The sequence below is a fragment of the Haliaeetus leucocephalus genome, unplaced genomic scaffold (assembly GCF_000737465.1).
Source record: "Haliaeetus leucocephalus isolate CR32 unplaced genomic scaffold, Haliaeetus_leucocephalus-4.0 Scaffold120, whole genome shotgun sequence".
NCBI classification, from domain to species: Eukaryota; Metazoa; Chordata; class Aves; order Accipitriformes; family Accipitridae; genus Haliaeetus; species Haliaeetus leucocephalus.
Genome location: NW_010972556.1, coordinates 2,562,037 through 2,577,228, shown reverse-complemented (window position 1 = coordinate 2,577,228; position 15,192 = coordinate 2,562,037). Strand labels below are relative to the sequence as shown.

The 15,192-nt window shown below is 38.1% G+C and overlaps 1 protein-coding gene across 4 annotated transcripts in view; it reads right to left on the bottom strand.

Moving 5' to 3' along the window:
* The window catches only part of RICTOR (RPTOR independent companion of MTOR, complex 2), an 84,968-nt gene that overhangs the window by 10,927 nt on the left and 58,849 nt on the right, over positions 1–15,192 (bottom strand). For all 4 annotated transcript variants that reach the window (XM_010585813.1, XM_010585815.1, XM_010585814.1 and 1 more), the window contains 9 exons: positions 9,582–9,746; positions 9,045–9,121; positions 8,851–8,929; positions 7,880–7,989; positions 5,052–5,139; positions 4,254–4,346; positions 3,254–3,360; positions 2,358–2,587; positions 591–1,620 (listed from right to left, as the gene is read on the bottom strand). In XM_010585813.1, coding sequence (XP_010584115.1) covers positions 591–1,620; positions 2,358–2,587; positions 3,254–3,360; positions 4,254–4,346; positions 5,052–5,139; positions 7,880–7,989; positions 8,851–8,929; positions 9,045–9,121; positions 9,582–9,746 — 1,979 coding nt within the window. The remainder of the gene's footprint in view (positions 1–590; positions 1,621–2,357; positions 2,588–3,253; positions 3,361–4,253; positions 4,347–5,051; positions 5,140–7,879; positions 7,990–8,850; positions 8,930–9,044; positions 9,122–9,581; positions 9,747–15,192) is intronic.

Sequence of the window (15,192 nt, the reverse complement as noted above, 5' to 3'; positions counted from 1 at the left end):
ATGACTCAAAAATAAAGACGTGACACTGCCATCTAAAAATAAATGCTATGAGTAAAATCTTTGCTCTGTTAGCTATGAAGCCAAACTGACATTCCTATCAGTGGTACCAGTATCTCATCACTGACCTCAATGCCACAATGAACACGAATATAGCATATTGGCAGGAGTCCCTGTCCTAAAACCTCACCAAGTGACAAAATTTTCTTCTGAAATATAGCTCTGACTACACAGGCAATTTTGTGTGATTGCAACTTTAATAATGTTAGCAATGTAATTGCATTTAAATATTAAAAAAAGTTAAACAGGAAGCAAATGTGATAAAAGGAAACGTCTTCCTTTGTCACTAACAGCATTAAAGGGGACGAGCACAGCTATGAAAGCTGGGCTTCTCTGACACCATGCACGAAGTTCAGGATTCTCATTCTACTATATTATGCTCCTAGTATTCATACTGCTTTCAGTGAAGTTATGAACCATCTTGCAACAATTTTCACTCTTCGGTGAAATTGGAAAAAAGTATTAAAAAGATACTTTTTTTACTTAATTGGTCTTACAGCTCTGAAGTAAGAAATGAGCACATAATCTCTTACCGGCTTGGGGTTAGTCGAGAATCCAGGCTGCCAGACTTCATGGTAATAGTGTCAGTAAACAGCACGTCCTTTGCTGGAGATGCTAGGGCTTCCGAATGAGACAGTGAAGGATGCATCCTCTGCTGTTGTAAGCGTTTTAGTGTAGCATAGCCAAAGGCATCTCGAGAACTTGTGTAGCTAAAGTTATAGTCAGCAAGACTTTTTATCGTAGCAAGAGAAGGAGCTTTAAGAGACTGGGCTCTTCGGGGAAGCGTATGAGAAGACCCTGGCGGTACCAGGGATACAGAGCTGGATTTTGAGAGAGGCAGGTGGTTAGACTGTGGTGTTGAACAGTGACTTGGTTTAACTGTTTTTGTGCTTACCACAGTACTCAAACTTCCACAGTCAGTATCTACATTTGTAGTGTCCACACCTACAGTCTCCCTTGAAGGGCTAGAGCTCATTGAGCTTATGCCACTTGTTGTGGTATCTGTATTAAAACTTAAGCTACGACTCTTGAAATGTGTTTGTGTAGTACCATCTCCTATTAGCCTTTCTCGGCTTGCGTTTTCCCGGTGAATTTCATTTCCAAGACCTTTTGGCAGCTTCAGATCATTTTCTCCAATACTTGGGGTACTATCAGTATCTTCCATGTGCTTACTTCCAACAAAAGAAGTTTCTAATCGTAAAGTCTGGATTTTAGGAACTTTGCAAACAGGGTTGAATTCTTCCCCAGCAGGAAAGTCTATGCTTCTGGAAGGTTCTGTTACTGTACGATTTCGCCTCAGGCCTGATTTACTGTCAGACGATGTCAGTTTTCCTCCTTTTAGATCACTGCTACTTCTGTGTTTTTTATTAGGTAGAGTAAGAGAGTTTAGAATGCGATTTTTCACAAGTCTACTAGAAGAAAAAAAAGGAAAGGGACTACGGTCTTTGTCCTTTGAAGGTCCAGGTCTGTCATAAAATATTTGTTCTGCATCTTCAGTAATATCTAGGAAGAACGTACTAGTGGAAGTACTACCAAAACGGTCATCCTCCATGATGAACATACCTGAAATTATATGAGACTTCGTCACTGAAAATGGACATTTCATGCTGCAAAAACAAAGCAATTCTATAGAAGCCAAAATGGGAGGCTATGCAATTACTGCAATTTTAATTCAACATTTTTTCTGTAGAACTTAGTAAATTAAGTATCTTGAGGAGCACCTGAGCTGAAGGTCTCCTTGCTTCAAAAGAAAAGCCACAGTATCTTATTTCAGTGCAAACGTCCAGCTACTAGGGTTACAAACAATGCACTCCTCTAATAATATCTAAATAGGGTATATTTCTGGATTTAAATTCCAAATATCAATAGCAAAATTAAAATGTACTAGATACTCAAAATATACAAGAATTTAACTACAGCAATACTCTGTGTGTGCATATATACACACAGAATGTATTTATTTTCTAGAGTATTCCTTTGAGGACAACCAAGTAAGTGTATCTTTATACCTAAGCATGGAGATTTCTGCCGGCTATTACAGCAAGCTGCCATGACTTGACAGAAGAACTAGTAACTTACCCTGATGTTAAAACTTCTACATCAAATGTAAACCTAAGACACTGTTCTCTTCCCTCTCACTTGTCTACATCTCTCAATGCATATAACTCTGTACTCTTGCTTGCACTCTTCTTCCTTGCAATAACACCATCTGCCTGAACCTCATCCTGCCAAAAGGTTGGTAAGAACACCAAAATGCTGCTTTGTGGTGGTTTTTTTCTGTTTGTTTTGTTGTTACTTACTTGAAGGAGCAGATTCGCTTTCACTGTTATGTCTAGAACTGGTAGACTCAGAGTTCAAGCTAAGAGTGCTGGGTATAGAAGAAAGTTCATTGCAGAGCTGCTCCATGTCATCAGGGACCACTGGCCAAGGCTGCCTACGACTGTGTCTCACTGCATCCCAATTGTGATGCTTCAAAATGTCACATCCTTGTTTAGTTTTGGCTATTAGACCAAGCACGTAGACACAGGTTCTGTATTTAATGCATATATGAAAAAAGAGCAACAATAATAGAATCTAATTTAACTAAACTTATTTCTCTTTTGAAAGGAAACAGTTTCAAAACAATTCAGCAGAAACTTCACAAAACTGCCAAGTAGCTTTTTGTTCATTTTTATTTGTAAATCAATGGAAGCTTAAGAAATGGACTAAAATATCTGAGAACAATACACTACTCAAAAATAAAAACTAATTATTACAAGAGCCTGATTAGATAAAGTAGAAGAACACCTTTTTTTAAAAAAATAATAAAGGGACATTAATGAAGTAGCAACAGTAGGCAAAAGACCATCTATTAATGCTTTTAAAGATTCAAAAAAGATATTGAATAAAAGTGATGGAATAATAAATTGATTCCAACAGAGATATAAGTAGCAAATATTTTAATTGTTTCTTTTTTAAAAAAGAAGAGTAGTGTATCTTTTTTCATAGTTTTCATTTGCTTACTGCATGTTCTTTCAGACTTCCTATACAATTCTGTGATTGTATAGGACTGAGATAGATACTCAGTCATGAATGATCTTTCATAACTGAGTTCCAAGTAAGTACAAAACTATATTAATGTAAATTAGGTAAGGCTATTTGAAAACCTATGGCAACTATCATCTGTAAATTTTATATATAAAGCAGATACACATACCCTCTGACAGAGAGAACCTCACACTGTTGGGCAAGTGCCATTATATCGGGAATTACATTCTCCTCTTGAAGCAAGTTAAGACCCCAATTTGAAGATCCAATATTGCCCTAAAATAAAAGTTTTCGAGTAAGTTTTGATTTTGATGTGATCTGTAGTACTATCAGTGTAAAGCTTTTAACATTTTTGTTTGTTGGTAGTACAGTTTCAAGTCACATCTTCTCAAAGCAATTAAGAGATTTTTAGCACCCTTTTTGGCATTTCCTAGTCGTGCAGATCTAAAAAACAGACTTGGCACACTATGTATAATCCCTAAAACTGCTCACAGCTAACTACTGTGTATTCCTTATTTTACCAATTCTGCTACAGCCAGCAGTATGATCTTCGTTTACTCATTTTACATACATTATATTACATACCTACAATATCTTCCAGTAATAGTCACCTTGGACAAATGTTCCTAAATAAGCTTTGGGGAAGACAAGAAAGAAGCAGACAAACAGCTGAGGCGGTAAAGCGAATTTAGAAGTGTAGCTTGGATAAGTACAGACACTAGGTTTTCACCTATCCCAGGTACCAGGGGGTGTCATGACCACATATATTCACACGCATCCACAGTGGCAGCCAACTTTCTTCCAGAAACACTGAATTTTGGACCACTACAGTAAATACATTAAAATCAGACCACAGCAGCTTGTAACTACTACTTCCAATTTAATATTGGTGCTGCACGTGGCAATCTGTTCTTTTTATTTGTTAAAAAAGAAAAAATAAAAAAAGACAAAGTGACTATTAAAAACCACAGAACAAAAAAGGTGCAGTGAACCATTTTAAACTGAAAGTCCAGTTAGGGTACAAAATGCCAACTTGGAGAAAAAAAACCCCACATTTTATGACAAAAAACCTAATTAATGATTTTACAGGATTTAGCTTAGTTATTTCAGAATCAAGAGTCATAACAGAATTCAAACAACTGCAAAAAGTTTGTAAATCTATTACTAACCAAGGCCCAAAGGGCTGCTTTCAGCTGCTTAATTCCTTCCCACTTATCCAGCATTGGGGAACGAACAGTATAACTTAGATCTGTAACAATACTCTGAAGGAGAGAAACAGAAGAAAAAAAAAAAAACACTCAGTTGAAAATGAAAAGGACACCTCCGTCAAATAGGCTCTCTTACCTTTTTAATAAAAGGTAAAGCACTAATTTAAAGTATGCACTCTAAAGTGAACAGTGGTAGTTCTGGAATAATAAGCATAAATTAACAGCAATCGTAATGCAAGTAGAAAATTTTGATGTAAGCACTGACTGCATCAAGTTAATTCAGATTTTATAAAGGTAACAGATTAATCAGACTAACAAACTGCAATATCTAAGCTTTCTCTTGAACTTTTCAACTATCATATTCATTACATCATCTTGCAAACTCACATTAAAAGTGTATTCATTTAAGCAACTATTAATTGGCTTAGGATTTGTTTTCTTAGTTTTTCAGGATATTAGAAATAAGATTTTATTCCCTCATCTCCACATTTTTGTATGTATAAAAGGACAGGCACAATTTTACTTGTCAATATAGAATTCATGCACACACAAACTGAAAAATTATTTTTATTGGTGAGTTGCTTTCTATTCTAAGATTTTGCAAGCCATTTTAAGAAAAAGGTTGCAAGGTATTTCTCTGGTATTTCATGATCAACTTGTTTTGTAATGACTTTAAATGCCATCTCTTTTAAAATGTACTTAGAAAGGATTACAGTACTCTTTAAAATCTTTCAAGTTATAAATAGTTATTATCCTCACCTGAGACTCCAATAAATGGCAGCCCGTTTTATGGTGCACCAGTTGGCCATAAAGGTGAACTGGCAGGTACACATGTGGTCGCTGTAATCTGGCAGAAAGAGAAATCATATGCTTTCCAGGTAATTCTGACATTTTCTTTTAAAATAAATTACACTGCAGTGTAATGCAGTAAGTTACTCTTGAGCTTTTTCAGACAAAGGGGATTCTTTCGGAGAATTTAGAACAGAACAGAGTGTTTCAGTTGGAAAGGACCTACAATGATCACCTAGTCTAACTGCCTGACCACTTCAGGGCTGACCAAAAGCTAAAGCATGTAGTTAAGGGCATTGTAAAAGCATCTTAAACACTGACAGGCTTGGCGCATCAACCACCTCTCTAGGAAGCCTGTTCCAGTGTTTGACCACCCTCTTAGTAAAGAAATGCTTCCCAATGTCCAGTCTAAACATCCCCAGACACAGCTTTGAACCATTCCCACGCATCCTATCGCTGGATTCCAGGGAGAAGAGACCAGCACTTTCCTCTCTGCTTCCCTCCTCAGGAAGCTGCAGAGAGCAATGCAGTTGCCCCGCAGCCTCCTTCCCCCCAAACTAGACAAGCCCAAAGTCCTTAGCTGCTCCTCATAAGACACTCCTTCCAGCCCTCTCACCAGCTTTGTTGCCCTCCTCTGGATGCATTCAAGGACCTTCACATCCTTCTTGAATTGTGGGGCCCAGAATTGCACACAGTATTCCAAGATGGATTTTATTCAACAGCACTGACCCCAGAATTAAACCCTGAGAAACACTGCTAGGTGACCTGTTGCCAGCCAGGTGTAGCTCCATTCACTACAATCCTTTTAGCCCTGCTGTTCAGCCAGTTCTTCACCCAGTGCAACATGAACCTGCTCATCCCACAGTTGGACAACTTGTCCAGAAGGATGCTGTGAGGGACAGTATCAAAAGCCTTATTAAAATCCAGAAAAACTACATCCACCCCCTTCCCTTCATCCACTAGGTGGGTGACCTTATCATAGCAGGATATCAAATTAGTTAAACAGGGCTTTCCCTTTGTGAACCAATGTTAACTGAGACTGATAACTGCATTATTCTTTAAATGCCTTTCAAAAGCACTCAGCATGATCTTCTCCATAATTTTTCTAGGAACTGAGGGTAGACTAACAGGCCTGTAGCTTCCTGGGTCTTCCCTTACACCCTTCTTGTAAATTAGAATAACATTGGCTAGCTTCCAGTCAGCAGGGACCTCCCCAGACTCCCAAGACCTTTGGTAGATGATCAAAAGGCGTCCTGCTGTAACATCTGCTAGCTCCCTCAGTACTCCAAAATGAATCCCGTCAGGGCCCACATATTTGTGAACATTCAGCTGATACAGCTGGTCCCTTACAATTTCAGTGTCTGCAAACAGAAAGTCACTGTTCCCACACTTGTGGTCCTCCAACTCAGGGGACTGGGCAGCCCAAGATCTATCAGTATTATTAAAGACTGAGGCAAAAAAAAAGCATTGAATGCCTCCACTTTTTCTTCATCCCTATTAATCAGGTGACTATCTTCAACAAGGATCAGTCCAACGTTTTATTTAGACCTCCTCGTGCTATTAACATACCTAAAAAAGCCATTCTTGTTATTTGACACAACACTGGCGAGTTTCAATTCTAACTGAGCATCGGCCTTTTGTGTCTTCTCCCTGCATACATGAACCACAGCTCTATAATCTTCCTATGAAGCCTGACCTTGCTTCCAGAGATCACACAATTTCTTTTTGCTCTTGAACTCCACAAGGAATTCACTGTTCAGCCAACTGGTCTTCTGCCCCACTTGCTTCACTTATGACACAATGGGATTGCCTGCTCCTGTGCTTTTAAAAGGTGGTTCTTAAAAACTGACCAGCACTCATGGACTCCTAAGCCATCAAAAGCAGATTCCCAGGGTACTCTGCTAAATAGCTCCCTGAGGTCCAGGGTAGCACCTCTGCTATCCTTTTTTCTCATTACACTGAAAATTTTAAACTCAACCATTTCATGATCACTATGGCCAAGACAACCACCTACCATCACATCTCCCACAAGTCCTTCTTTATTCACAAATTTTAAGTCTAGGAAGGCATCTTTCCCAGTTGGCTCACTGAGTACTTGTCACAAGAAGTTACCTCCTACAAACGTCAAGAATTTCCAAGACCTGTTTGTCACAGTATTCCCAGTTAATGTCTGGGAAGTTGAAATCTCCCATAAGGAGAAGGGCTACCGATCCAGAGATTTCTCCTAATTGCCTATAGAATAACACATCAGTGCTAACATCCTGGCTGGGCGATCAGTAGTAGACACCCACTACAGCATGTCCTTTGTTTCCCATCCCCCTAATCCTCACCCAGAGGCTCTCAACAACATCATCACTAACTGTAGGGGCCGTACAATTAAACCTCTCCCTTACATATAGGGTGACACCTCCACCTCACCTGCCCTGCCTATCTCTCCTGAACAGCCTGGAACCCTCCATTCAGCACTCCAACTGTGGGACTCACTCCACCAAGTCTCACTAATACCAATGAGATCATGGCTCTGGGAACTGAACAACACTTCCAGTTCATCCTGTTTGTTTCTCATACTGCATGTGTTGCTGTACATGCATTTCAGATACGCTTCTGAGCCCTCTTGGCTCCCAGGAGCAGTATAAATATTCCCGCTATCATTGCCACCCTCAGGTGATGCCAGGCTAACCTACTTGGCTTACCTACTGCAATCCTGTTGCTATCCCCTTCCCCCATCAATTCTAGTTTAAAGCTCTCTTGACCAGTCCTGCCAGCTTACGCCCAAAGACACATTTTCCCAAATTTACCTTTGGTTGCTCCGACGAACATAATTATCACCATCAACAGGTTTGCGGTATGTTGTAAGTGCTTCATTAAGTTGTTCTTCAATCAATTCAACATACTTTAAGTTATATTCCTAGAAGAAGACAGACAAAGGTTGACAATACACTTAGCGGTATGTTTTTATAGTGTGGTACTTTATAAGGAAGGAATAATTAAGGAAAGCTGAATTTCTTTGTGATCTGATGGTGGGGCTCACCAGAATTACTGTACTTCATACATACAATGAGTCTGCAGAGTTGACAACTGATTCCATAATTATTTCAGTGAATTTGTTAAGAAGGGAAGGAAAGAAGGAAATACTTCACATCTGACTTCAACGGGAATAATCTTAACAGACCACCACACATTTCAGTATTCCTAGAGAAGTCACAGCTTATAAGTTAGTAAAAAAATGCCAACAGGAATAAGACCAAGCATTTATGATCAATTGTGAAAACAAAATAACGTATAAAGAGTTTTATCCTAGTCATGACGATGATGCATTTTTCTCAGTGGTCTTCTGTTTCTATTTACTTCTTAACAGCATAAGCTAATTCTATCTTCATGATCTCTAGACTTAACTTTAATTAGCAACAACCAGAGGTAACGGGTATCTTGAAAAGTAGTATTCCTTTACACACTTCTCTAGATAGGACCTCACACAACAACTTATTTTAGAAAGTCACTACACTCCTGAAATATTTGCTGAAATGCCAAAATTATATAAAAGGCCTGGGTAAATCAGAAGCACACATGTATACAGTTCCATAGCTCCTCTGAGTCTCTGTCAACCTTTTTCAGCAAAATTGTTGTCACTGAGACAATAAATATATTGGCATTAGCAATACACATATATGAATATGCAGTATTTTTAAGAATCTTTGACGTTCTAAACCTGCACATTCACACCCTTTCTCCACCTAGTATCAAGCACACCTTTTATTCTTAGCATTACCTTTTGCCATTTTTCCATTTGTTTTGTTACATAACCTCTTTCATTTAGATATGAAAACCCCTTTGGGATGGACAAAAATCTGTAAAGCAACATCAGACAGTTAGTACTCCACTTAAAACAAATCACGTAATTTGAATAAAAACAAACTTACTTGTTTTCACACTGTAAAGACAAAGAGCATATTCAACATTTACCTTAGGAGTAGAAGCAAACCCTTGTCTCCAAGATGAGAAAGAGCTGGTTTCATTTGGATGAGGGCATGAAGATTGGCCTAAAATAATTAAAAATGTATACGGAGTATCTGAGCACTATATAATCCTGAAAACTACAGCAACTACAATAATCTACCAGCAATGAAGCAGCAAGTTTTTCACAAAAGAAAGTACCAAACAGCACCAACCTCATTCTAATATTATCCACTTTAGGTACCATCTGTCATTAAATATATATATTACTTCACAAGAAGTATAATGATCAAAATAGCTGAAGTAGTCTGAATCCATATTTAAGAGCAGGCATAAGCCAGAAGTCTACATCTTCTTATCATTAATACTGCAGTATTTTCAGCAACGGGGTCTATAAACTATTATGAAGTCCATCAATGACAATCAAGAAGGAAACCATCAGTAACTTCTTGCATACTTTTACTTTGCTAACGGGGGGAGGGAGGGGGGGGTATAGCTTACAGAGTAGCATACCAAAAAGAGATTGAAAAAGGAAAGGATGCTCACCTTGTCTTCACATGCCTCATCTAGAATATCAAGTGCCTCAGAAGAAATAGTTTTATTTTTATCATGTAACTGGGTCACCAGTAGCTCAATCCCCCAGTTGCTGAAGAACTCTACATTTGCTCTCAGTAATACTCTTAAGTGTTTTGTTGCATACAGCCTGCAGCTCTGCAAAAGGAAAATGTTTTTCTGAATGGAAGAAAAATAGCTAATGTAGTCAATGATTTACCACTTTAAAAAAATACATTTTAATTACCATATTTTACAGCAAGTAGCTGTGATACACACCTTATGTATTAAAACTACAGTCTATTTGAGAGCTATTTCTCTCTTATCAAATGGGAAATTTGAGTGTGAGATCACTAGTAATCTGGTCACTGCAAGTCTCCCTGGAAAGCAGTTATCAATTAGTCATTCGCTGTGATAGCACTACACAAAGTCATCAGGATTAGGAGGAAAAATACCTTGTAAATGGCCAGTGCTATTGCATATACTTTCATGTATGCAATATTTTGCAAAAAGCTTTAACAAGCAAATATTAGAACCTCTGGGGAATTTATTTTAATACATTTTAAATTGTTTCCCAAACATATCTGATCTTCAAAACGTCTCAGAAAACCTTCTAAATAGAAAAATGTTATTTTCTGTAATAAGACAGTTTCCCAATACTTAGTTTACTACTATGAATTTCTCCAAGTGATAGCAGAAAGAAGTACCCTGTCAGTTCCTGTACTGCTGTTCAGAACTTGCTGAATAAACAGCATAAATTGATTAACACCATTTCCTATTAGAAAAAATACACACAAAGTAGAAGGAAACAGGCTTAATCTACAAGAACTTGCAGTGTTCCGGAGCAAGCACAGAACAACCCTTACAATATATGCTTACTAGCAAAGGTGTTATCTATACTTACACAAGCATAGCTGGAAAAGACAAAATCAGGTGCCCAAATCCTTTTTCAGGTCTTCAGTCCCTACACCTTTAAAGCTGTGATAGCTATAACCAAGTAAATTTTCTATACATTAAAATATAAACGATCGATGTTGGGATGCATGTGAATATCTGTACTCCAAGAGATAGGTGAATTGGTCCAGGTTGGACAGCACTACCTAGGTTAACAGTATCTTCTGGATTGTTTTTTTTTCCCTCCAGAAATACTTGGCAAGCAGTACTTGAAAGAAAGTGAGAGCAGGAAATGTGAATGTGCACAGTTCATTTAAAAAATCTTGTCCCATTATTTCAACTTCAAATATCATGTGTGCATTTCTACTTATTCAATACACAGAGGCTTATTTTTTGGAGTGGATGCAGGAATGATGTAACACACGTATGAAGACAGACCGTGGAACAGTGATTCGCAACTCCGGCCTAGGCTGCACAACCATTTTGAAGTGGCTTGCATACTGTTAGCGGTATATCTTGAACATGGAATAGACGACTAGCAGCATATTTATTAAAGATGAGAACAAGAGCTATTATGCTGAAATGATCACTTGATCAGGATGTTAAGCCTACAGAGTAACACAATAATATGAAACCAGAATTCAGTGTCGTGTAGTGCATTAGAATTTGTCTATAAAGAATTGTTGTTACTGCTACAACTACACTGAGTGTGATACAGAGAATGAAAGAGAACAATGTTCACTTCCTGAAATACTTCCTGAACGTGAATTAATCTATCCAGATAACTAGTACAGAATTAGAACAGTTTTTAATTTTCTGTTTAGAGATGGAAAAGACAAGAAGGAATTCATGACTCTGATGGGACAATTAAATGGCAAATAAAATTCACTGCAGATAAAGTTGAAACAATGAACTGAAGTGAAAAAATAATCCCAGCTTTACACACACAACAGGCTCTGAGCCAGCTCTTTATACCCAGGGAAAAGATCTTGGGGCTAGTATTATTTGGTTCTGTGGACGCATTAGAGAGAAGTTCAATGGCAACCAAAACCACTGAAAGTAAACAGAACAAAATACATCAGCATTGTCGCTAGGTAAATCCACTGGGCGTTGACATCTTGGACACTGTGTGCAGTTCTGGTTTTTCTACCATCAGAAATAAAAAGAACAACTAAAAAGGTATAAAGAACAGAAGAACAGGGTTTTAAGCAAGTGAAGGTACAGAAAAGGGTCTTTACAACAAGGAATGACTCACACTAGGATGTTCAAACCTCAGAACAGGGGCTGCAAAACCACTGCATGCATTTCCAACAGTCCTAAAGTCTTCAAGCAGGGTCACAACCTTTGTGCAGCCAAGATCACCTGTATGCATTTCCCAGACGAGAGAGGCAAAGCCCAGCATTGCTTTTCCAGATGAAGCAAAATGCTGGAATGTTTTTACTTTTGATGGGAACTGATTGGAAAAGCAGTGTAGAGGATATCTGAGGAAACAGACATTCCCCTCCTTCACTCATGCACGAACTACATTATAAAACAGACAAAGCCCTGTACTAAATCTGTCAGAAGATTCTTTTACTATCAAAGGGCTTTGAGACCCTTAGAATTGAAGCAGCAAGTCACAGGTCACTATGCTCAGCTGATTACATACAGCGTAGCATAGATGCCAGTAGATATAGGATAAATCTACCCTTTAGCCACCTATGAAGTTGAAATTCTAGGTCATGAACTGCAGCACTTGAGGACACAATGGGTACTCTGTGTTTTTACCATGAACTGGCAAAAAGGCAGCTGAGGCAGTATTAATTTGCTCTAGCACAAATGACCAAAGCACACCTGGAAGCAGGTTAAGATGTGCTTCTGCTTCACTGATCTACATAGATACTGCTCTGTAAATGTTTTCATTGTATATAGTCAGCCCAAAATGCTACTCTCCCCATCTAATGCTAAGCTGGCTACAGAAATTAGTTTTCCTTGTTCAGAGACACTCATTAGCAAACAGCTAACAAGCCTGCTTCACAGCTCTGAATAGCTTTAAAATGTGTATGCAGCTATAATCTCAGTTAAACCAACAAAAAGAGCAACTTCAGCTTTTGAAATTAACAGATAAGGTATTTAATTAACAAATAACTCAGGGAATTAAAATTTCTGAAGGAAAGAATCCCTGCTGGAGATGGTCTTTCTCACTTACAAACACAGCTTTTCAGAAATTATGACCAGTCCCATACATTTGTATTGCTTTTAAATAGAATTTAGACGCCAGAGGCAGCATATAGAATCAAAATCACAATTTGTCTTCTGGATTATGAATTAATGCAAACCCTTTCCAGAGGCTTACAGGCTCCACTCATCCTACGAGGTCCTCATCACAAGTCCTTGAAAAGGTAACGTGGAAGGGGCTTGCAAGTGCCTTATTTGAATTGAACTGCATGTTCATTTTTAATCTTAGGATTCACTTGTCCAAGGTGACAGAATGTCAGTTCTGGTAATTAAAAATGTTCTCCTCATGGGACAGAGCCGTGAGTGGTATAACTGTTCCAAGTTTCAATTTTTTCCTACCATGCTTGCTAAATACAACTGAGTAAATTTTCTTCTGCTGTTGACAATGCTGCTATTTCAGAATTCCAGACCATAGAACCCAGAAAATGGCAGATACACCTTCCCCTAACATCTAAACAGAGGTACTTCCAAATTACTCCTCAGTCAGTGGAACTGCCCACGCAAATACCTTTCAGTTCAATATTTCCATATTCTTTCAGGTATCTTACCCTCTCAGAATTGACAATTTCCATCTCACATGAATATTTTAATTTCTGGAGAACACTTGTAGTTTTGCCCATTGCAGTTGTTCAAAAATACCACTTATACCACTAAGGATAGAGTTAATACTAGACTTAAAAGGTTTTATCCTTTGGATTAGCTTTTTACACTTTTGTCTTGTATTGGGAGCATGAACATCAGAAACACTGAAGACAAGCATTTTATCCACAAGATGATACTGGCAATACTGTGTACACCAAGCATTGCCAAAGGGTTCTTCGACAGGTCAATATTTTGCCTTTTTGTCAAGTAGTACTCAGTGAAATTTTCTCTTCAAAATACCATCACTTCAGTTTTCATCATAAGAACTTATGGGGTTGGGCACATGGTAAAGCAGGGAAAGAATTTCTTAAGGGAATAAATTTTATCCAAGTATGAAATCATCTGTGGTTGATGCAAGCATAGACCCACTTCTGCTGACTGAAACAGTCCATTCTATTTGTTATTTTCCTCTTTTAGATGAAATATACAAAATATTTCCCTATGAATTTCAAGTATTCAAGCAGGTCAACTAATTCAGGAAACAAAACACCCTGAAATAGTTTCGTACATCCCTCATCGTTCAATATGTTTCACAAAGGAAGTCAATCTCTATTTATGAGGTTCAAACAGTAACTTTTCCTTCTTTTTTAGTATTCTGATAGTAAAAGATTCATTTACATTTGTCGTCAACAAACAAGATTTAATTTTTTTATATTTCTTAAAATCGTTATCATAAATTCTTTTTTAAAAAAGAAAATATTGACGGTATTCTCATGGTATTGTAGTGTACAAAAATCAGGGTACAGTCTCAACCACTGCAACACTGAACTCTAAGGAGCAGAATTTAAGTCACAACACACCTCAGCTATGAACTTGCCTGGGGATAGCTATGGTTAGAGACCTGCTACACCTGAACGCACACCTAACTGATATTAAGGACCACTGACACATATTGCGCACATATGAGAAAGGTTACACTTTTACTTAGAGTAAGTCAGTGCTTGGCAGTTAAGAAGATATAGCCAAATAATTTCTATTCTTTTAGATTTCAGGAGACTGCCAAAACCAGACAGTTACTTAATCTCTGCTGTTTCCCTAGACAACCCCTTCCCTAGGTTGTTAGGCCTCACATCAATGTGAGACTGGGAAATTGAAGCATTAGAACTCAGTATTCATAGGCTGCTAACATAGGCCAAGACCTTAAAACATCACAGATGTAAGAAGTTATCAGCATATCTGGCAAGAAGGACCTCTAACTTCAAAACTAATTATTTAGGTTTGAGCTCCAAAATGTGCATTCTTAAGTTTCTGAGCCTGTAGAATGTTTCTTAGCTTTCTCCAGAGTGTTCTACTTGGACATCTGTCAAGGTCTGACATTAAATAGTCAAGGTAAGACCAACCATCAGATCATTATCCCTAATCCTTTTCATAATCCCAAACAGACCAGAACTGAAATGGGTGAGCCTGAGGGCTCTACAAGCTTTCCTAATTTCTAAGGTGCCAGAGAGTGATGTCTATTCTATTCACATCCGAAGTATAAGAAGTGTTTACTACCTATTATTCATTAAGTTGAATTACAAATAGGTGGAAATTGTATTTTTAGTTATCATCACTAAGAGCAGCAGTAGTCATCAACTGTTTTCTGGCTTTGTATATGCTTGGGACAGTATGTTCAGACAATATCTGCACCCACTTCAAGCCAGTCTGCTTACAGCTAGTGATACCTGTATCAGAGTTGAATGCATTCTGTTTTGGTCGTGTGCCACTCCCCCCGGCCAGATAAAAATAAGTCCAAAAGTAGGTCTTCACAGAACATTTGGATGGAGATCAACCCATTCCTACCTACATAAAGCTTCTGGTGTAGTGTACTGGATACTTGAAAACATTTGGAAGTACCTCTCTCAAAACAGTA